Source organism: Pteropus alecto, unplaced genomic scaffold (genome assembly GCF_000325575.1).
Source record: "Pteropus alecto unplaced genomic scaffold, ASM32557v1 scaffold46, whole genome shotgun sequence".
Lineage (NCBI taxonomy): Eukaryota > Metazoa > Chordata > Mammalia > Chiroptera > Pteropodidae > Pteropus > Pteropus alecto.
In genome coordinates this window covers 895806-920375 of record NW_006439231.1, presented here as the reverse complement: position 1 = coordinate 920375, position 24570 = coordinate 895806, and the positions used below count along the sequence as shown (strand labels likewise).

The window sequence follows — 24570 nt, the reverse complement described above, 5'->3', positions numbered from 1 at the left end:
CTCTAAACTCCTATTCCCATGATTTATTTCCTCTTGTTTAGTCTATTACTAAGAAATTAGAGGTACATCATCACCAACAATTTCTATTGCTGGACTAGCTATAAAGTAGTGACACTTCTTCAATAGGACAACCATCAAAAGGCATTTTTTTTAAACAGTCTTCTCAGATGGAGGAGGACCAGACTTCTATCATGAATACACAGGGAACATAGGTTCCTTTGCTGCATCCTCCAACCAAATTCTCTAGTAATTTGCTTAAGTAAATTTTTATTAAAAGGAAGCATGGACTAAATATATAATGAAGTTTAAAAACACCCATAGAGGTAGCATTATCTTGTAAATGTCACTTAAGTAACTGAGATAGACCAGCTGTCTAGGTACGTTGAACTAATTTCTAACTATATTTTATCAGCAGACTGATGTTTTCTAGGGGTACCATTTATGCTGTCCTAGCCTAAGAGTATACAGAATGACATTGGAAAGTAATGACTTTTCCTTTAGGTTATAGACAAAAAACTGACAATAATTTTTATAATTTTTAATTGTACTTTATGATTAACCTAAATCCACAACAAAGCAAGCTATTCTAGTGGTTAGGAGAAGCCATATAAATGGTGTCACCAAACATAATTTCCACATCTACAGAAATGCTACCATAGAACCAAGGCAAGAAAAGCTTCCTAAAGCTGCCTAAATTTTTCATGAGATCAAACTCAATGGGTGAAATACCACTACTTCTTCTTTCTTCAAAAAGGAGGGAAAAATCTGAACATCACTCCACAGACCAATGGAATCAGCAACGTTTCAACAACAACCCACATAAATGAACTATAAATAAAGATACCACCTCAATAGACACTGCCTTGACAAAGAACACAAATGATTTGAACATGTACTCTTTATATTTTGGTAAACCGTATTTATAAAATAATTTTAAAACTTACCTTGAGTGAACATAATTACTGTATCCTGGTCAGTAATTGCTGGTATTAAAAAAAAAAAAAAAAGAGTGAGAGTAAGATCAATAGTGTAATTTCTTTTAGTCCTCAGACAACCATAGTCAGAATCATAGGGCTATTAAAATACAGATTCCTATGCTCCTCATTCAGTAATGACACAACTTCCACCAGTAGCTAGAAATCTGAAATGATCTTTTAACTTTTCCTTTCTTATCATTTCCACATCTCATTGGTTTCCAGATTTTGTACCTTCTAACCTTTATCTCTCCTTCAAATTAGCCCCATCCTCCTCATCCCCATGACTACTACTTTAGTTTGTGCTTTCATCGTTTGTTATCTACACTCTTACAAAACCTTCAAACTGCGTTTCCTGCTTCTACTTTGTTTTCAATGTATCCACCTCTTCTTTCTCAGACTGATTTTTCTAAAAATGTATGTCACATCATATCCTTCCCTGTTTGAAAATTTTCAATGAGAAATTAGCTTTTTATTTCCTGTTAGATAAACCTAAACTTCTCAGACAGGTTTTTATGCTCTCTAAAATCAATTTATGCAAGCTTATTTGCTGCCAGAAGTTTAACAGGGCTTGGGTATTACATCTGCTTTGTAAGTGTCACAGGAGCCAAAACACCTTTTGGAGGCAGAAAATGAAAAGAACTGACCACTGCTTTTTCCCTCTCTGAATAAGAGACAACTTCAAATCCTGATTCCCCTAACAACCTTGGCAATTATCTAGCTTTTCTGAGTGGAAAGAATAAAAGTATAAGACTTGAGGACTAAACAAACTATAATATATGAATGCCAGCCAGTCAGAAAGGATACAACCAGCCATGGTGCTGGAGCAGTGTCTTGGAGATCCTTTCTGTGCTAAGCATTAACTCTTTAGTTGCAGAGGGGAGGAGCTGGGAGTCTAGGATAGGAATGAGAGGATTTGGAGGGGCTGAGGAAACAACTTTGTGGACCTGGTGCAGCGATTGTTTACCAAAAGATTTCAAATTTTTTTCCTAAGTGTTGGTAAACAATCTGATTGAATACCAGTCCAGAGTGGGAGCCATCAAAATCCTTTAATCTTGAGCTTATCATAAGAAAATCACGGTTTACTAAGCTAGTAGTACATGACAAAGTTGAAAGAATGTCCTTAAATTCTAGGGACATATTAAGTAATTCTTTTCTATTAGTCATGTAACAAATATTAATGGAGTATCTATTAGATGCTAGATCAACAAAGCAGACTGTTTTTTGCCTTTAGGAAGCTTACAGAGTAGGATGAAGACAATCAGTACAAAAGTCACGCAAATAATTTCGTAGTTTCCATTGTGATAAATGTTAAGAAGGTTAACGAAGGAATCTGTGACAAAGGTAAATAACTGAGTAATGGAAGTTAGAAAAGGCTTACATTAGAAAGCAATAATTTTGAGAACTGAAGGATGCACAAGGGTGATCTAGAAAGTGTTATAACAAATTGGAACAATGTATGCAAAGTCCCTGAGGTAGAAGGGAGAGGAGCTTGGCAGCTGCAGAAAATGTAAGTGTGGCTAGATTACAGTGAATGAGGAAGAGAGTGGTGTAAGTGGCTGGAGAGGTAAGTATGAACCAGATCATGCAGTGCTTTAGATGAGATGGCCATATCATTTATTGTTCAAACCAAGATACTTAGGGAGCAATATTAATAATGATTCTTGGACAATTGGCATGAACTAAAACTGTCCTGGGCAAACCAGGAAATATGGTATCCTACTTACAGGGGTGTGTGTGGGCAAGGGTGGAGTATGTTTGTGGGAATCTGTGAGAGGCTTTTAAGTGAGATTGTATTGTAAAATATTTTTTTGATCAATATATGGACAATAGATTGGAAAGGGTAAAGAAAGTATATAAGGGGAGTAATATGGAGGCTCGTGCAGATGTTTAAGAATGATGTTAGTTTGGACCAGAGTGATAGCAGTAGGGATGTAAGAAAATGGGCATGGATTCAAGACAGGCTTAGGTACTTAAATGTGATAATATTACCATAAAGGAAACAGGCTAAATACTGTGAAAGCAGAGCACACAGAGCTTACTTAGTCTGAAGGATCCCAAAAGCCTTCCGTGAGGAAATAACCTTTAAGCTATGCATTGTAGGCCAAATGAAGGATTTTCAACTTTGATTTCTAACCTGGCAGACTGAGTGGGTGTTGGCGCCTTTATCCTATATTGGGAGGAAGGAAGAAGAGCAAGTTGCAGTAGTAAGTAGACTAGGAGTAGGGTGTAAAGGTGAGCTCACTTTTGAATATATTTGGGCCATCTGGGTAGAAATATGTAGTTGGATAGTATTTGAATCTGAAGTTCATAATCCCCATAATTGTTACTATCTTGGCATAAATTTTGCTAAATTTTTTCTAATAGATGTGTTAACTTTTTATATAAGGTTGGAAAAAAAGGTGAAAAATAAAAAATAAAAGACAGGCTGAGGTATACATGATTTTCAGAGAGAAGATAAAGATATTGCTAAATTTTCTAATTTCCTTCCTTATTCTACAAGTATTTACCAGATAACTTCCAAATGCATGCCCTGTTTTAGGTGAGGTGGATTATTAATTAAATTGTTCTCTGACCTTGTACAGCTATTTATCATTCCTGTAACATACCTACAAATTGAACATCTGACAACAACATCCCTCATAAGGAGTATTGAAAAGGAAAATGAATAAAACAATTTTAGCAAATAAAATTTACTATATGAATGCTAAATGGTTATTTAAATTTTAGAATTTTTATATTAGAGGGCTATACATTATATCTAGCAAATAAAATTTACTATATGAATGCTAAATGGTTATTTAAATTTTAGAATTTTTATATTAGAGGGCTATACATTTATAATATATTGTTTTCATGAAGTTTAATTACAAAGGGAAAAAACAAGGTCAGTCTCTCATTAAATTAAAACATGAGTTATAACTGGTTAAATTGAGGGATATAGTGAAATAAAATGGTATGTAAAAATGGTACTTGCATGTTATCTCAGTTGAAAGGTTTATTTCCAAGTTTCCAGAGTTATTCTGCATTTGGTGTATAACAGACTCAATTCTGCTTTTCATCGATGCTCCATTATTATTTCTAGAGAATTTAAATTTCATAACAATATCTGCTATCACACCATTACCATCTTTCCTGAAAACCATAAAGATATTTTTAAATGAATAAGTATGATAATTTTCTGCTCTTTTCTTTATATATTCTTCCTCAATAAACATTAAAAAATTCATGTGAGGTATTTAAATTTAGAACAGATTCTCATAACAGTGTTTGCCTCTTAATGATATATCACAATGCTATCTCACAAATATTTTATTTCAATGCATAGTACATTGTACCCACTATTCAGGATAGCTGGCTTTGAAGTCAGAATGCCAGAGCCTGAATAACAACAGCTCTGCCATTTACTGTTTGACATTGGGTAAACTATTTATTTCTTAATCTTTCTGTATCTAAGTCTCCTCACATTAAAATGGGTTTTTATGAAGATTACATAAATTAATATGTGCAAAACTTTTGGAAAGAATACATAGCGTACAGTAAGTGTACTATAAGTATTAGCTATTATTAGACTTCACAAATCTTCTCCCCCCTCTAATCTCATTAAAGTTATGAAGGGCTGAATTTCCAAAGTTATGTGGCTTAGAGGCTCAAGCTAAATTTCTGGTACCTGCATCCATTCATCTGGCTACAAAATCACATTTTAACTTTTATAGTCATATGTTAAGCTTTTATCTCCATTTCAGTTAACCACAGATATTCATCACAAACCTTGATAATTTGACTAATGGCTTAACTATCTAACATCAATTTCTACTTCCTTCTATGCAAATTACCATGTAAATTACTTCCTCTACTGAACATTGGATGCCTTCTTTTCTGAAAAGTTGCATTAGGCAAATTTGGTTTTGATGCTCTCATATTCACTCTAGGCTTCCTTCTCTCATCTCAGTTGCCAGTTCTGCTATAATATTCATTTCAGATACTTAATATTTACTTAATAAATATTGTGCTAGGCACTATTTTTAGATTCAGAAATTTGCTATGGCCAAGATTCACACTTGCCATTCTTATGGATCTTGCAGTTTAAAAGGAGAAGCGGACAATAAAGAAATAATTATAACTTCCATTTCTAGCAACATGAAAGCTTAAACAATTAAAAAATTTTTTTTAATTAAAAAAAACTTTTTAAATAAAACAATCAGAAATGCTAGAAAAATATAATAAATTCTATTTGAAATGCAAAGCTGAGGTCACATGAAAGTAAGAGACATCTTGGAAGACCAAAAATAAAAAACATGAATATTATGGAGTAAACACTCAAATATACAACAGGCTTGAGTTTTAGCATTTAGTTTCTGGAGATGAGGGCTTGGGCTAGTGCAAAATAGAGAGATGGACATGAGGTTTCAGACTAAGGCCAAGATTCTCAACAAACTAAATCCTCAGTGAAAGCATGGGTTGGAAAGAAAAAAATCTGCTTATCATCTCATAAAAGAAAAATAAAGAAGTTTTTTTTTGTCTCAGAGGTCTAGGTCAGGAAGGAAAAAAGAATTCATAATCATGAGCCTGGCTGCATGAAAGTTTTTGATTTGCATTTATACTACTATCATGGTACCAGAACTTTAAGAAATTGTCTTAAAAAAATCAACTGCATAAACTTGAAGATCTAACTGGCTTTTTAAAGCTTTTCATGATTCAAATAGCATCCCATCTATCATCTAGAAGGGGTTGTACAAACTGGAATGTTTTTATAGGGTGGGGCAAGGGAGCCATTAATAAAAGAAAAGAAAGAATTATTTTTATGCCAGGACATTGGGGGGAAGGAAATGGAAAAGGTTTTTGGAAGGAGATAGAGAGGGTCTACTTGACAGATAAGTTATTGGTGCTTGACCAGAAAATTCCAGATTGGTTGATTAAGATTACATTTCTGGGATAGGTTGGAACTGCAATTGGATCAGGTATTAAATCTAGGTTTTGTATCATGGGCTTTTAGCATGAGTGATACCATTTTGGGCCTGTGGTTTTCTCTTTAACATAATTGACCAAAAAAAAAAAAATGGTCCATGTTCTGCTGATTCTCCTTGAGTGTCTGGTAGAAACAAATGCTCTGGCAATATGTGTGTTAAATCCAGGCTGCATAGGATCCTAGTTCTAAAGTGGATTAAAGATAAGGATACAATCCCAATGGTAAAGAATACATCATGAGCTAGAATTGCAACCTCACATAATCTTTATTTAATTTCTTTAATATGATTTTTTCTAATTCAAACTGGTTTTGCCCAGGTAATTGCATTATGACTTACTTGCTTTTTCTACCTTCTACCGTTGTTATGACTGCTCCTTTAATCATTAAGTCTTAGGGCATAAGATTTATTGAGCCTCAGGTTTTTAATCATGGGGACAATAAGTTTCAATTATATTAAGGGTAACATCTTAGCCGTAGAGGTGTTTCAGCTCCAGGCTTATCAAGGGAGAACAATCCCCTGGCACGGGACCAGAGGAGATTGAGCCATGGCTGATTCCAGAAACAAATATAATGATCAATTACCCCGGCCCGGTTCAATTATCCAATCAGTAGCACCCACGCCCCCAAATCCCTTAGTTAACATGAGGATTGATTTTTCCCTATATAATTTGTACTTCCAAGATACCTGGGGAAGCGGGGCAGGTTGTTAAGAGCATTAGCTTGCCTGTGTTTCCAGGACTTGCAACTCCAATGAACCTTACTTTCTTTGCTGCAAAACCTGCATGTATTTTTTCCTTGACTCAGACATGTGCAGGCAGACAGACCCCTTTTGCTTAGGTAATAGAATTGGCAGAACAAGAAGAACATCCTCAAAAACTTTATATAATAAAATTACAGGTAAATATATTTGAATGGCTAATGACATAAAAGGAGAAATCATAAATATGAGAAAAGTAAAGGGCATTATCAAATCAGACCGGAATTCTTTAAAGAAACAAATAGAACTTGCAGACAGGCAAACAAAATCTTAACATAGTTTATAATTGAAATTAAAACTCTATAGGTGGGTTACATAGAATATTAGGCAAAGCTGAAGACAAATTAGTTAACTAAAAGAGATGAAGAAATCACATGGAATGTAACAGAGAAAGAGATGAAAAAGATAGAGACTCAGAAACAGGAGAAAGCTTAATGTTTTCCTAATGCAGTGCTAAAGAAGAACACAGAAAAATAAAGGAACAGCAATATTACAAGAGATAATTAGAATTATCCAAAATTTATGAAGACATAAAGCCTCAGATCGCAATGAGTCTGTAGCATACTAAATACCACCCCCCTACAAATACATTACACGAAACTCTGAACTCCAAAGACAAATGGAATGATTTCAGACAATGGAGAAAAACTAGCTACCAAAGAACATTTTGACTGAAGGGCAATTTCTCAGTGGCAACAATGGAAGACAGGATATAATTTTATTTTCACAGTGCTGAGAGAAAATCACTATCAACCTAGAATTTTATATCCACACTAAAGTATTGTTCAAGAATGAAACTAAAAAAGGACATTTTCAGATCAAAGTAAAACAACAATGACAAAAATGCAGTTAATTACTCATGTACTCCATGCAAGAACTTATACAGGAAATATTCTGTAAGAAGGAAATCAACCCAGAAGGAGGGTATGAGGTACAGAAAAAAATATGGAACAAATGATTAACTGGTGATCTAAAAAGACATTGACAATATAATTTCAATGACTAATTGGCATTACAAATAAGGTGAACTGAAACATAACAACATGAATAAGGATTCCAAGTTCCCTTATTATTTGGAAGAAGGGCAATGGATTAAGCCAACTATCCTTGATTAAATTTTAAGAATAATCACTAAAATATGACAAATAGAATGTAGAACTTCTAAAATACTGAAAGGAGAAAATGAAGAAAACAATCATATGAAAGAAGATAAGACAGTAGGAAAAAGAAGCATAAAAAAAGATGAAGAACACAATAATATGGAAGCAATAAATCCAAATTTAACATTCATCACAATAAATGTAAATTGACTACACTCTCCATTTAAAGGCAAAGATGGTCAGAATGCATTAGAAAATGTAATCTAGGTGTCTTCTTGTTTTAGGAGAAACATCTAACCTATAAGGATACATAAATGTTGAAAATAAAAGGGTGGATAAAGATTTACTGAAAAATAATCACAGGAAAGTCAGTGTAGCCATAATTGTATCAGACATAAGGACTTTAAAATAAAAATAATTAATTAGGGACAAAAAGGATTAATATCTTAATAAAAGAATTCGTGAAAAAGATATAACAATTCTAAACATATAGGCACTTGATAATATATCCTCAAAATATATTACACAAGGAGAAACATTTATAGTTTGAATAACATAATTATTGAACTTAATAGAATTGATTATCCAGAAACTGACTCACAGACATACCTAAACAATATATCATAGAAGTGGTATCATAAATCTAAGAAAATGACTTATACGGAAAAAATATATTAAGTTTCTGCTTCTTGCCATACACAAATAAAACGCCTAAATATGAAGAGCAAAATTTAAAACTTACAAGAAAATATGGGGGAATGTCTTTATATACATGAAGAGAAAGATTTAAGATATTTTACAATTGATTTTCTACAGCAAAAGATGCCATAAGCATATAAAGATATGCTATAGACAGGGAGAATATATTTGCAACTCAGAAAGTGACAAATGATTAGTATGTACTATAAATACAGAACTCATACAACTCAGTAAGAAAACGAGTAACAAGCAATAAAAAATGAAAAAGATATGAATATGCATTTTAAAGAAGAGGAATCCTTAACGAATGATGATGAACCTGTAAATAGATGCTCAAACAGGACTGTTTTACGCTACTAATTTATTTGATCTTCATAACAACCCTACCAGAGTCCTGTCTCTTTCTCTTGGAAACTGTGAATAAAAACTGGCTTTTCAAGGGCAATGATTTGTTGACCTTACTGTATCTCAGATTTTCCATGAACACACTTCATTTTAAAATGAAAAGATATGGGGAAAAAGTGGTATGTGTGTGTGTGTGTGTGTGTGTGTGTATTTCAGGCAAAGGGAATAGTTTATATGAAGGTCTTGAGGTTAGGGAGAGTGAAGAACTGAAAAAAGTCTAATGGTGAGTAAAGAAAAAAGTAGAGAGTAGTGAAAGATAAGCCCAGAAATGAAGATGGTAGGAAGAAATCAGAAAAAGGAAAGTTTGGTAAACTTCGTTATGTACATATGACTTACAAGAAAATATGTATATACACACATACATACACATATATAAATATGTATACATGTACATATTTTGATATTATATACCAAAAATAGATATATCTCTGATACATATATAAAATGTATTGAGGGAAAGACAGGGATTAAAGATGACTCCCATATTTCTTTCTTGAGAAACTAGATTGAAGGTGCTGCCATTTATACAGGTAGGTAACAATAGAGTAACATTTGGTGAGGGGGGGATTCAGGTCTATACATGTTAAAGTTGAGTTGTTTGCAAGATATACATATGATGGTATCAAGTAGATGGCTGTGTATATTCATGTCTAGATGTGAGAGAGTTCTGTCTCAGAGTTATGACTTTGAGAAGAATGAGCATGTACGTGTCAATGAAGCCACTGAAAGGAGAGAATAAGAACTGAGAAGATGAGAGGCTTATAGTACAGCTTGACATTCAACAGCATTTGAGAAATGTATAGAGAAGGAATAAGAACTAGCAAAGAAAATGGAAAAAGTAAGTAAGGAGATAAGAGGGGTCATAGAAACCATAGGATGGTAATATTTTACGGAAGATTGAATGTCCAACAATGCCAAATACTGTTGAGAAGTCCAAACCGAGAACTGATGTGATTCCTTTGGAGTTTTGATTTGGATGCCATTTTTTTTTTTCAATCACAGTTGACATTCAGTATTATATTAGTTTCAAGTATACAGTATAGTAGTTAGACACTTAAACAATTACAAAGTAATCCCCCCGATAAGTCTAGTACCCACCTGGCACCATATACAGTTATTTCAATACTATTGACTATATTCCCTATGTTGTCATTGTTGAACTTGGCAAGAACAATTGGCATTTTGTGGTGGGGTCAGAAGTGGGATTACGGGGGACTTGGAAGTGAATAAAATGAAAGAAAATATAGATCATTCAGTCATACATAGTTTGAGAGCTAGTGGCTAGTGCAGAGACCTAGCCAAGAAAGTACTAAGAAATGTGAATGGAAATGATCGAAGTGCATTCTGAAAATTACTTTTTTTCATGGACTCTTCCTACTCCTCTAACTCCTCAGCAAAACTTATCTGACCAGAGCTCCATTCTCCTTAGTACTTATTAGGAAACTATACAGAGAATAAAAAAAATAATAATTTCCTGTGGTATTAGTATTTGAGAAAGAATTAAATCTTCTTTCTTCCAAAGAACTTTTGCATAATATTTGGCAGACTGAACAATGTGAGCATTTGAGGTATTTGTAGTAGGGTCAGTAAAGGGTGACTATTTTAGTTGGAAATGCTTGTCTTATCATATATGAATAGGTACATATTCAACTAATGCAGGAATGACAAATAGCCAGCATGCATGCTGCTACTTCCTCTATTATGAATTCATGACAGACATGGTTGGATTTGTCACAGAATCCTTTAGATTATAGCATTTCGGGCAGACAAAAGCCAAAAGCCACTTTTGATATTGGTTATTGTGTTCTGATCTTGGATGAAAATTCCCAGGACCGCAGCATTGCACAGCTCCAGGGGACATTGTTTACGTAGACTGCATTGTGAATGGTAGCCACTGGCTTTACACGATAGGATAGCCCTGTCATTGTACCTTCACCCTAATCTCTCTCCACCCTTTCCTCCTTTTCCTACCATGACTTAAAAAGTAATACTGTCATTTACATTAGTAAGTAAATAGATGATATATGGCATGCTTTGGTTTTGTTTTGGCATTGTTTTTAAAGCTGCCCATAATACTATTTTCATGATATTGCAACAAATTGGGTGTATATCTCATTGATTATCCATGCCATAAACCAAAGTCAAATGGGCCAAATTGTATCTAAGCTTATGTATTTTTTATATCGTTCCACTTACCTCAGTTTGACAACATGAGCTCCGATGAACTGATTTCTTAAATTTGATTCTTTGAATGTTTTAGTAATCTGTAGAAAGAAAGAAAGAAAGAAAAAAAACCAAACTCTGTCATTACAGTCCTTCCTCTTCTTAGTTCTTGCTCCCAATCTTGCAACATGGGAATTATCTTAGTGAAAAATAGGGACCTGAGTTATCAGTTCAGTTCAGTTTAGTTCAATTCCATTTCAGAACACATGGATTGATTTAGGCAGGTTATGTACTTTTATTGCAGTGTCTATTTCTTGCTCTATTACACAAAGATGATAGTGGACAGGATGCATGTTTACTAGGAGCCATTCCAAACACACCAGATATTTTAATCATTGAGTGCTCATGTTACGTGATCTGGCATCTGTTCCTAAGTGTTTGGGTTAGGAGCTAAGTCCACTGACACAGCTTACACTGTGTGTTCCCGTAACTGTTTTCAAATGGGCAAAACCAAATTAAAATGAGTAACAATGGAGATCTTGAAGAGAAGGGTGTAAAGAAACAAAGGGTAGTCTTTTTCTTGCTATTTCTGATTAATATCTATGCATCAGAGGTTATTTTTAGCATCAGTTGGTTATTTCTTGACCTAACCTTAGTTATCTCTCTGAATCACTGCTCAGTCCCAGCAAGGATGGGCCCCTTGAGGTATAAGGTTTAGCTTCACAATGAACTAGGAGTGATTCTGTGACTGGAACAATTCTTCCAAGATGCAAGGTCAGATGTGCCGAGATTTTATAATGGAGAGTGGATTTAATTTGCTGTACTGTGTAGGTTGCACCAAGGTAAAGGTGGACATGAAAAGATGGAGGCTGGGAAATTAAGGAATATGTTGAATATTACATTAAGTCAGATTTTAAATCCAATCTTCTTGAAATTATAAAGTTTATGCAATCTCTATTACAACATATTGTATCTTACTTTTTTTGTATGTCATTGGCAGATATCGGATTAACCAGCTGTATGACAAAATGATAATTTTTTTCTTTCTAGAGAGGCCTTGAACATTTTTAAGAATAATGAGACCATGTTTTATCAAAATAATTCATGTTCTTTTTTAAAAAATTCAAGGAATACTAGTATGTATTAAGAAAGCAAAAGGTCATCCAAAATTTTATGATCTAGAATTAACCGTTACTGTCATTTGGTGAACTGTATTCCAGTTAACTACATAGAAGGATGAATTTTAACATGTTTATTAATATGATATGAGGTATTTAATAAAATGACTTTAATTTTATTTGACTTTAATAGAAGTAAAAGGAATAGACCCAAGGCTGAAGTAACTGCTAAAATTTGGATAAATGTTTCTTATAATTATATTTTAATTCATGATTTGATATTGTACCTGCACAGGCTAGACTGGATCAAAATGTTAAAAATTCACTTTAATTATGACATTTTTGTTATGTGGAAATATTAAGAGGCAATTTAGTGAAGACTAAGATAATAAGTAACATAAAGAAAGCAAGTTAATTAATTGGTTGATATATCCATATAAAAGAACAAAAGAGGAGGCCTATGAATAAGAATCTATATTTCACAAAGTGGGTAGAAATATTGACTCTTTCATTATAATTTATCAAATGCTTGGTAGAAAATCAGTAAGCAGATGCTTGAAGAGGATGCCAGTAGGATAGTGGAAAGAGCAGTAGACAGATAACACAGAGATAAGTTAGCTTGCTATGAGAAATTGAATAAACCTTGTAACCTTTCTTCCTTTTGGTTTCCTCATCTTTAAAAGGAGAACAGTCAAAAATGTATTTAAAAAATTTATGTATGTACAGTTGATGACTGCAACTTATAGAAACTGTTCATTTACTTTTAGTGAGCTTTATAGTCAACCTTTGGCCATTCCCTTCCCTTCAAAATTATTACTGTGTTCAAAGGGTCAGATGAGTTTACTTTGACACTCACTTTTTTTTTAAATTGTAATATTGACCCTATTATTACATTGGACAAATATCAAGTAAACAATGAAAAAAGAACTATTTTATATTTCCCTCCTGACTGATTGAGAGTGACAATGCTATCTTTGTATTCTAGAATAGTCTAGAATCTTCATATTTCAGTAATAGTCATTCATAAGAATTGAAATCTACTGAGAGCAGGTAAATATATGCTGAAGCCCAGTGAGTTCTACTATTACTATCATCTCACTCAAGATGTCTTTACACGTATGCGTGGGACCAGCCAACATAAAACTGAACAAGGGTGTCAATCAATTTGTTAAATAATGAAAACTTAAGTTTCTTCTTTTCTTGTCCCCGCCTCCCAAGGAAAAAATACCTATAGAGTAACATTTGAGTATTTTCTTTCATTACTCTAATAAATTATTGTGAATTCCTCCCTGGAATGAACAACCGTATTTTGGAGACCACTGTGAGCTCCACCTGACTGCAATATCTTTATTTTGTGCCCTATGACTTGGCATAGGAATCAATAGATAGACTGAATCATTTATTTATTCATTCAACAAATACTTGAATGCCAAATATGTGCCAAATACCTCTTAGGCATTAGGCAACAATCAATGCTTGTTAAATGGAGATGCCTGTAAGGAATTTTACCCAAAAGCCCTGGTAGTATAAGGGTTGTGATAAGATAAATTTCAAATTGATGCTACTTTCTTTCTCTTCCTGTGTCTTACTTTGTTTATGAGAATGTCATTAAGTATATTTTGGAAAAACATAGCAATTGTCATTTGAAGAATCAATATTGTTGCAATATCGCTCCTGATACCAAATAGGAGTTTCAATGGTTCTGTTGATCCCACGTATGAATCCTGATTGAAGTTTCTTTTATTTGGAGAGATCCATTCAATCAGCATGCACTCACAGTTTCGATATATATATTTTGCAAACAGGTGTTTTCATTATTTCTAAATGTCCTCATTCATTTTTTACTCATTCAGTAACAGCTATTGAGCACTTCTTGTGCTCCATGCTCTTTGTATAAAGCACTACGATACCATGGTGAAAGAAAATAGAGAGTCCTTCAAATTAAAATGAAAACGCAATGACTCAAAATTTACGGGACACAGTGAAAGCAGACCTAAGAGAGAAATTCATAGCAATACAGGCCTACCTCAAGAAACAAGAAGAAAGCTCAAATAAACAACCTAACCTTATAATTAAAAGAACTAAAAAAGAACAGCAAACAAAGCCCAAAGTGAGTAGAAGGAAAGAAATAATAAAGATCAGAGCAGAAATAAATGAAATAGAGTTTAGAAAAACAACACAAAAGATTAATGAAACCAAGAGCTGGGTCTTTGAAAGGATAAACAAAATTGACAGACCCTTAGCCAGATTCATCAAGAAAAAAAAAGAGGACTCAAATAAATAAAATCAGAAATGAAAGAGGAGAAATAACCATGGACTCCACAGAAATACAATGGATCATAAGAAAATACTATGAGCAATTATACACTAACAAATTGGACAATCTGGAAGAAATAGACACATTCCTAGAAACATACAATCTCTCAAGACTAAGTCAAGAAGAAACAGAAAATCTGAACTGACTGATTACCACCAATGAAATAGAATCAGTAATCAAAAACCTCCCCATAAATGAAAGTCCTGGACCAGATGGCTTCATAGGCAAATTTTTCAAAGAATTAATAACTATTCTTCTCAAACTATTCCAAAAAAATTCAAGCAGAGAGAAGCATCCTTTTATGAGGCCACTATTACCTTGATTCCCAAACCAGGAAAAGACAATATAAGAAAAGAAAACTATAGGCCAATATCTCTTATTAACATTGATGAAAAAATCTTCAACAAAATATTAGCAAACCAAATTCAGCAATACATTAAAAATATCATACACCATGATCAAGATAGATGTATCCCTAGGATGGTTCATATATACAATGGAATATTACTCAGCCATTTATTTTGTAACCTACTGCTTTACTGAATTCATCGATCAGTTCTAACAGTTTTTTGGTGGAATCTTTAGGGTTCTCTATATATAGTATCATGTCACTGGCAAATAATGAGAGTTTTACTTCTTCCTTTCCAATTTGGATGTCTTTTATTTCTCTTTCTTGTTTTATTGCTGTAGCTAAGACTTCCAATACAATGTTGAAGAGGAATGTTGAAAGTGGGCATCCTTATCTTGTTCCTGATCTATGCACTCCAATATTCATGGCAGCAAAATTTACAGTAGCCAAGTTATGGAAGCAACCCAAATGCCCATCAACAAATGATTGGATAAATAAATTATGGTTCTTATATACAATGGAATATTACTCAGCCATTTAAAAAAAAATGAAATTCTACCATTTGCAATGACATGGATGGACCTAGAGGTTATTATGCTGAGTGAAATAAGTCAGATAGAGAAAGATAAATACCATATGATTTCACTTATATATGGAATCTAAGGAACAAAAAGAACAAACTAATCAAAAACAGACTCAAATATAGTGGATGATTTGGTGATGGACAGAGGGGAGGGGGTTTGGGGGCTGGGAGAATGGAGTGAAAGATTAAAGAAGTACAAATTAGTAGTTGATAGTAGGGCATGGGTATGGGGAGCAAGACAGAGGGAATGCAGTTAGCATTAATATGATGGCTAAGTGGAGGGCCAGGGGAGAGAGGGATCAATTGGGGGGGATCGTTTTATGAACAATATAAATGTCTAACCAATGTAGTGTATACTTGAAACTAATTTAAATAAATAAATTTATTTAAAAAATGCAGAAAATAGTCCTTGCCATCATGGAGCTTACATCTAACAGAGAGAGACAGGCACAAATCAAATTATCATCCACATTTAAGTAAACTTGTAACTGTGATAAGTGTAGCATTATAGTAGAGAAATTTGATCCAGTAAATGAGATTAGAGAAGCTTCTTAGACAAAATGATTATAGAGCTTATATCTTCAGGAAGAATCAGAGTTAGCTTGTTGAAGAAGAAAAAAGCCTCACAGGTGCAGTAAATGGCACACACACAGTTCTGCAGTGGGAACAAACAGGTAGAATTTAAGGAATGAAAGAAGGCCAGTGCGAATATGTAGCTTAGAGAGCAAAGAGGCTACGGTGATAGGAAAGGCCAGACCATGCAAGTCTTACTTGTGTGTGAAACATTTAGTCTTTATCATAAATAATAGGAAGTCACTGAAGTGTTTTAAACAAGAGTATAATATAATCAGATTTTTAATTTGAGGACAATATTTCTTGCTGTGTATTGATAATCAATTTTAGGGAAGAAATAATTCAAATTATGGTGCTATTTTAGTACTCTGGACTAGAGGTAATGGCTTGGATGAACACGGTGGTAGCAGATGTGAAGAGAAATAAATAGATTTGAGGGAAATATTGAGGCTAAAATCTACAGGGATTGGTAATACGTTTAATATTTTGAATGACAGAGAGCAGTATGTCAAAGATGAATTCTAGGTTTTTGTTTCGAAAAACTGAATAAATGGTATTGTCATTAATGGAGATAGAATTGTTGGAAGAAGGCTAGGATGGTGTGGGGAGATCATGGGTTTGGTTTTGAGACATAATGTATTTGAGATTTTTTAAAACAGTCAAGTACAGGTACCAAGTTGGCAGTTGGATGAAAAGATCTGAAGTACAAAAGAAAAGTCCAGGCTCGAGATAGAGTAAGTTATTAGTATATAAGTTTTAGTTGAAGTAATGGCCATAGATGAGATCATCTAGAGATAGAAAACTGTGAGCAGTGAGGAGGGTATAGGTCAAAGCCTCGGGGAATTTCAACATTTAATGGCAGTATAGAGGGAGGTGAGCCTGTAAAAGACACAGAAAGAGGGGCCAGAGAGGATAAGAAAAACAGTTCAATGCGTGGTATGAATATCTCACATGGCAATAACAAAATCATAGGTGTTTTGAGTTAGAAAGTACTATAAAAATCTAGCCCAATGATTTTATTTTACTGATGAGTAAACCGAGAACGAGAAAAGAGAAGTGAATTGCTTAATATAATAGGAGGTTCTGGGACTATTTCACTGCTCATTAAATATAACAGTGTTGTCTGTGGAACAAGGATAATGATGGCACTCATGTTACCATTGAGAAAAAGTTTGATCCTTGGATTTGAGGTCAGGAGACCTTGATTTGGATTCTGGTTCTATCACTTTCCAGCAGAATGGCCTTTGATGTTTCTTAATCTCACGATATTTGCTTGTCTGTCTATAAAAATGATTTATTAATTCATATGGCTGTGGTGAACTGAAAGTTATATCTATATCTATGTGAAAGTGCTATGTAAACTATTAAGCACTGTATTAGACTATTTGTATAATGTTTTAAATGTTCAAAGTCTTTTTATAGAAGGATAAATGTATACTAACTACAAAAATCATACATCAGAAGAATTTTGAGGGAAATCTTGCTCTGCCAATTTTTAAGTATATTATAAAGCCATAGTACTCTAAATAGTTTGGTAAGGCAAGATTAATCAGTGAGAGTACAGTACAGAAAAAAGAAGAAAAGAAATTGAACTTTAGTGTATGTAAAAGGTAGCCTGACAAAGTAATGGCACTAATTTGCATATGATTCTGGTATCACCACTTAGCTAATTTTTTTTTGGGAGAAAAAGCTGGGTTTCCACTTTACTATAAAAAAGTTTCCAGATGGATCAAAGGTAAAATTATAAAAATGAAATAATAAAAGTAAAAAATGAAAATGTGAGTGAATATATTAAAGCGTTTTTGGAGTAGAGAGAGAGATTTTTAACCTGGCACAAAAGTGAGAAAGAAAACATTTGATAATTTTGACTACACAAAGGTATTAAAAATATTTGGCATAAAAACTCTATATTATAAACAAAGTTGAATGTCAAATTACATATTAGAGAAATACATGTGACATGAACAGGTAAATTTTAATATTTAAGTGAGAAAGTTTTTTTTTTTTCAAATTTATATGAAAAAGACAAATGCTCCAATAAGAAAATGGGCAAGGTCATAACCCAGAAATTTAAAAAAATCATAAAAAAGACCTATTAATATATGTAGGCAGATTAAATCTTACTAGTAATTAAAGAAATGCAACTTGAGATAATGAAATATCACTTCTCATTTATTGGATTAGCAATTAAAAAGATTTACAATGCCTAGTATTAATGTGTGGGGAAATAAGCATATTTATGAATACTTACGAACTGCTAATGAGAATGTAAACTGAGCCACTTTTGGAGTGTAATGTAGAAATTAAGATGTTTAAAATGCATAGACCACTATATTAACACACGCAAGTGTTTGAATAAATAAATACATGGAAAAATAGAAGAATTTTAACTATTCTTCAAATATTAAAATAATAACTCTGTACTCCTCCACTCATTTGTGTGGCTGGCATATAGGGTTTTTCTTCCAAAGAATATAGTATGGAAAAGGGAGGAAATAACTTTACAACATAGAAAAATCTGAAAAACACTTCCACAACCAGGTAATAAATGTCAACACTGATGTCATGTTGATAATATGTACCCCTTTTATATGATGTAATGAAAATGATGCTTTTCTTCTGCATTCTTCCTCTCCAAAACATATAACCCCAGTCTAAACATGAGGAAAATATCAGGGAAAAAAAACAGTTGTGGGACATTCTGCAAAATACTTCATCAGTATTCCTCAAAACTGTCAAGGTTATCAAAAACAAGAAAAATCTGAGGAATCGTCATGCTACAAAAGCCTAAGGAGACATGACAACTGAATGTAATGTGGTATCCTGGATGGCATCAAGGAACAGAAAAGAAGATTAAGTAAAAACTAAGGAAATCTGAATAAAATATGGAATTTGGTTAATAACAATGTTATCAACATTGGTTCATTAATTGTAACAAATGCACTATTGTATGTAAGATGTTAATTAATAATAGAGAAAACTAGGTGCAATATATGAGAACTCTGTATTTTTACAACTTTTGTGTTAGTCTAAACTGCTTCTAAAATAAAATCTTTATTGAAAATAAAGAAAATATTTAAAATCTCTAGAGAAAAAATTTAAAATTGCATAGATTCTACACTCTGATAATTCTACTTCTGAGAATATATCCCCAAAATATGTTCATGCAAGTGTGCAAGGATGTATGAACCAGGGTGGTCATCAGAATGTTGACTATAATAGTGAAAAACAGAACAATTTAAAGATCTGCCAATAAAGGACTGATTAAATAAAATATCGTACCTGTACACACTATAATAATGTGTAGTTACTTAAAATGTATTTCTAAATTTATTGATATTTTCTGTATAACATATTTTTGAGAAAAAAGTAGATAAACTAGTATGTACAGTCTGATTCCATGGAGAGAAAATTATATGTGTTTGTGCATGTATGATACATATGGTTTGCACAGAAACTGGAACATCTTCCATAGAAACACAGGAATATCAAAATTTTAATAGTAGATATATCTGAGTGTTGAGATTGTGTGCATATTTTTTCTTTATATATCTTGAATACTCTAAATTTTCTACATTTGTATATTATTTTTATAATAAGAGATATATTAAAACTCCTTTCATTTTGATAATAAGGTTTATACATGCATTATGATTTACTTAAAGAATATTTCTGAGAATAACAAGCTTGAGTTGTGAAATATTTAATCATTTTTTATATTTAATAATTTTAAGTTTAATAATTTTTTGTCATTGGGGGCTGTGTTTTAAAGACTTATTGCATATCTTCCAAAGGTGCTGGTAGTACTTTTAAAAAGACATTTTTTAGTTCATACTTTTCAAATTGCTGAACTATGCTTTCTTATGCCATTTCTCTTCAAATTAGCCTTTTGTGATTTTACATAGCTATCTCTATTAGGAATGAGCTGACCTAACATACCTGATCTGTCTGGCAGAGACTGAGTGAGTGACCTCCTTAAGGCTGAGGACATCTATGGTATCTTGCTGTAATGTCAAATAATTGGGTTCTAATTCCCTACAATGAAGATGGGATTCTTCTCAATACACACCCTTTCAGTTTGTTCCCTTTATTAAGCTGGGTACACAGCTGAAACATTACAAGATGTCTTTGTGTGGATGTGAGGACTTTATTATGAATAACTGTCCTCAGACTGGCCTCCTGAAGTGTAGTTTCTTCAAGAAACTTAAGAATGTCTGTTAGTTAGAAGTCCAAACAATGGGATCTCATGATACAAATGAGAGAACTAAATATGTCTGTCAATTTCTCAGAATGGGTTAGGAGGAGAGAGCAGTAAGTTGGGAGGAGATTGCTTTGGTGACCCTAAAATGGAAGTTTTATTGGCATTTCCACTTTTTCTGTAATATTCCCTAATTCAAGCTCTTAACTCTTTGGCTCTTTTCTGGACCACTGTAATGAGCTTCCAACTAGTCTTACCTTGTGCAGGCTCTTCTCTTTATAATCTAATTTTTACATTTCTGAACACAAATCTTTTGAATCCTGTTTCCATCATGTTGCCTCCAGCTTAAGACTTTTTGCCTACAAAATAAAGTCTAAACTTGTTAGCTATGCACCTTCTCTCTTCTATCCCTTGGCTTAGGTTTTGGTTGTGGTTTCACCTGTTCATCCTTACAGCCAGCCTGAAGAGTCATCTTTATAAGAAGCCATCTCTGATCTCCATGATTGGATATAATTTATCCTCTCACCACAAACTCATGTCTGCTTTGCTCTCATGTCATGTGCTAACTATATATTTTGATTTTAAGTATTTACAGGCTTGTTTAATCTCCGGTGTTAGACTAAGCTCCACGAAGGCAAGATCCACTATCCATTTTAGTATGTTCACAGCATTTGGCAGGTTTGATGCTTAATAAATGTTTATTGCAAGAACAGGAGGCTCCCATTTCTGACATAATAATCTCACGTTTCCCAATGTTAATCCTATGTCTGCCTCCTGGCCTAGATTCTTTTTCCAAACCATTTTGATTTAGCTGTTTATTCTTATCTCATTAAATATTTAAATAATATACCTAACTTCCCTTGCTCTATCTAATTCCATGCTCACCAAGCAGTTTTCTCAACTTGGTTCCCAGTAAAGTTTGCTTCTGGGGAAAAATGTGTTAGACAAGCAGACAATTTATTCCCCCAGCCATGATAGTTCTCATTATAGATTTACTCAGTGGTTTCCAAAGTGTGATCCTTGGACCATTAGCATCAGCATCTCCTGGAAACTTGTTATAAATGCAAATTCTTGGTCCCACCCCAGTTCTACTGAATCAGAAACTGACATCAGGGCCCAGAAGTCTGTGTTTTAACAAGACTACCAGGTGATTATGTTACATGCTAAAATTTTAGAGCCATTGGAATAAGTTACATTCTTTGAACTCTTAAAAAAGTAAGGGTAAGTGAGCAACCTTGAAATTGGTCAACTCTGACTTTACAGGGCCGAGAGCCAGGCCCTGGTCTGTGATGATAAATAAGTACTAAGGGTCCACTTGTGAAATTTTCTGGAGAGCAGACTGTGGGCCTGTTCAAATAAGAGCCCAAATTTGCTTTGTATAGTTTCTATGTCTATTATTGAACCAAAGTATGATATTGTTCAAACATGCTATTGTTGTTATACAAAGATGTCTTTTAACACCAACTTTCCTGTATGTTCAGCTGGATAAGGGGGGAAAAAAAACTAAGACAAAATAAACAGTATTTTAGAGGGCAATCTCAAGAAAAGCAGTAATGGTCAACTTGCACAAAACATAGACTTCTAATCTTTGAAGTTACAATCATATAAAATGTGTATTTAGTTGTGACCCTTTTAACATTTTTTACTCATGACTTAAAAAAATATGAATAAGAACCAGTATAACAGCAAGTTAACTTGGAAAAAGCATAAAGAAATACATCTTTCACTATTCAGGGGAGGAAAATATGCAGAGCATCTAGCAATCACAAACGTATCACAAAATAATAGGTTTATTATCATATTTGTTAGATAATAAAGAGCAAAGACAAATATTAACTTACCATAGATTCAATTTTTCCACTCAAAGTCCTATATTTCTGTGTAGCTGATGAATTTAATTCATCACTATATTTAACATTTAGAATTTGAAAGCTGCTATGGTAAAAGTAAGATTTTTGATCTGTAAAACAAAGAAAAGGTAGAATCAGTCTCACATTAGTAAGTACTTTAATATTTAGTATATTCAAGATTATGGGAAGATATATTACATGATTAATTTCTTTTGCTTCTCTTAAAGAATATAAATGTAACTATAATAAAATTATTCTTTCAGTTTAAAAAAGATTGGCAAAGCTGGAACTATGAAAGATGTATCAAAATCAGAGTAGCATTATTTGAGAAATTTAATTGGTCAGAAACATTATAACTTTTATTCTAACTATATTTTAGGAAGATTTGTGATTGCAGATTTATTCATTCAAAAAGTATTAATGAATGTCTATAACATCATTAAGGAATAACCCAAAGTAATTCTGAATAGTTCTAAAATTCATTTCAAACAGTATTCTTTTTAGAGGATTTTTAGTGACTTGTCATTAGTTTTTTGGACTGAGCTAGAAAATAAGTTTTCTAATAAGATATCTAAGAATATATCCTCTGGAAGACCCCTTTTGATGAAAATAATTCACATTGAACAACTAGTAACTGTTTAGCTACTAAAACTGTGTTTTTCAGGAGACAGATCATGAATTAACAAGTACCTAGGTACATCCAGATTTTAGGTGTTGAAACTTAAGTTTCTTTGCAATATTGCATTTTTACAACTTTGTCAGGTTATTAATGAAAAGGGAAATTATTGTATTAATAAAAAACCACAAAATTGGTAAATTATAGTATCAGAAAAGTATCAAGACATTTTTTTCTTTGGCTAGAATAATTCATGCCTGGGCAATAGTGTTTATTATATTAAAAAAAGTCAAAAGAGAGAAGAGAAAAAAGTAATAATTGAGGGAAAATATAGAAACAAACATATAATAAGTAAGGTATATAATTATTTTATATTAAGAAATAAAAGTGGCCATTAAAGAATGACAGACTTTTAATCTGAAAATGTATTTATTTAGACTAAAAAGTGATACTTTTAATCTTCTGGTACTTACCAAAAACTAAGAAGTGGATCAGTAGAGCTGTCATCACTGCCAGGATTAACACCACTGCGACAACAACAAAACACACTACATATGGATTCAGGAATCTTGAGGTCGATGGCACCCGTGCTGGCCTTAGAACAAGAGAAAAACATCAAAGGCTACTCATTTTACTCAGAGAAGCCAGCATTTCAGTGCTCATAATCATTTCATGTCTTCCTAAGTCTCTTTAGCTTGCATGTGGTTCTATTTACAGGAAACAGAGTGATTCTTGATCGAAATACAGTCCTGGAAATAAACCTGACCTGAACAACATTCTCCTTAATGGCTTTTCTCTCAATTATTTTTCAGCACAAATATGTTGACATTTAGGTAGTTTGACAGAAGAATAAGGAAATCTGACCTATGGTTTGCAATTGCTTTTCCTTTTTTTGACAATTGATGAAATTCTCAAGAATAACAACTAATTGTTCTTTGTTTTGCTCTCTTTCCAAGACCCTGCATTGGACACGTATGTACGTGGTAAGCTCCCTCACCTGAGAATTGTCACCAGGGTTGTAGAGAAGAGCTATCATTTTGTATGAGGAAGGGGGTGGAGGGAGTCAGAACAGTAGCATTTCTCACTGTAATATTCTCCATATTATAAAAATGGGGGCATGGCCAGAGACTGATTGCTGAGATCCAGGAGAGTATAGCAAGCCTCTGAAATGCATTAGAATGGCACCATCAGCAGTGGATTTGTATGATTTATTATTTTTTCCCCCATGAATTTATCTGAAGTGTGAGCCAATAGATTTGTACTAATACAGCATCTGGTATTACATCAGGCATATTGCCCAGGTACTATCTTTTTCACTGCCTCCCTCCCTACCACATATACACTCACACTGGAGAGGTAGCCAGAAGAGCTGAGTGTGAATTCTTGTTTTATCTCTTGTTTGCTTGGAGATCATATTGTCATTTATCTGAGACTTAATTCATCTGAAAAATGGGAATAATAATACCTGCCTCACCAGGCTGTTTTGAAGATAAATGAGGTTATCTCAGGTGTTATATATTACTTATTTCTAGTTAAATAGGTTACACACTAGGCTGTGAGCTCTTGAGAGGAAAGGTGGTATTCAATGCTTATGTTTCTGACACTTTGTAGAGTGCCTGGCATAGATAGGTGGTTTATAAATATTTATGATATTTATAAATATTTGTTGCATGTGTTAACTCCTAGCCATGTTTCAGATTTAAAAGCCTTAACAGAACTGAGAAGCAGTTACATTTACCCAGAATATAATCTGACTTTCATTTTTTTCTATTTGTTTTGCCAACATTATCATGTAAGTGTAAAGGGAGTGCTTTGAGGATCAGAGATCCCCAGACATTTAGGTTTCAGAGCAGGTTTGCCTGGTGGTGTTTGGGCTCTACCCAACTCACAGACTTATGG

At 33.3% G+C, this 24570-nt stretch overlaps 1 protein-coding gene across 1 annotated transcript in view; it reads right to left on the bottom strand.

Annotated features, from left to right (window-relative positions):
* Positions 1-23268, bottom strand: part of TMPRSS11D (transmembrane serine protease 11D) — a gene marked incomplete at its 5' end in the record, with an annotated part of 33292 nt that extends 10024 nt beyond the window's left edge. Inside the window, 5 exons of the mRNA XM_025050048.1 lie at positions 945-983; positions 3952-4109; positions 11101-11168; positions 22047-22165; positions 23145-23268. Of these exons, the coding sequence (XP_024905816.1) occupies positions 945-983; positions 3952-4109; positions 11101-11168; positions 22047-22165; positions 23145-23268 (508 nt within the window). The remainder of the gene's footprint in view (positions 1-944; positions 984-3951; positions 4110-11100; positions 11169-22046; positions 22166-23144) is intronic.
* Positions 23269-24570: the final 1302 nt, after the last annotated feature.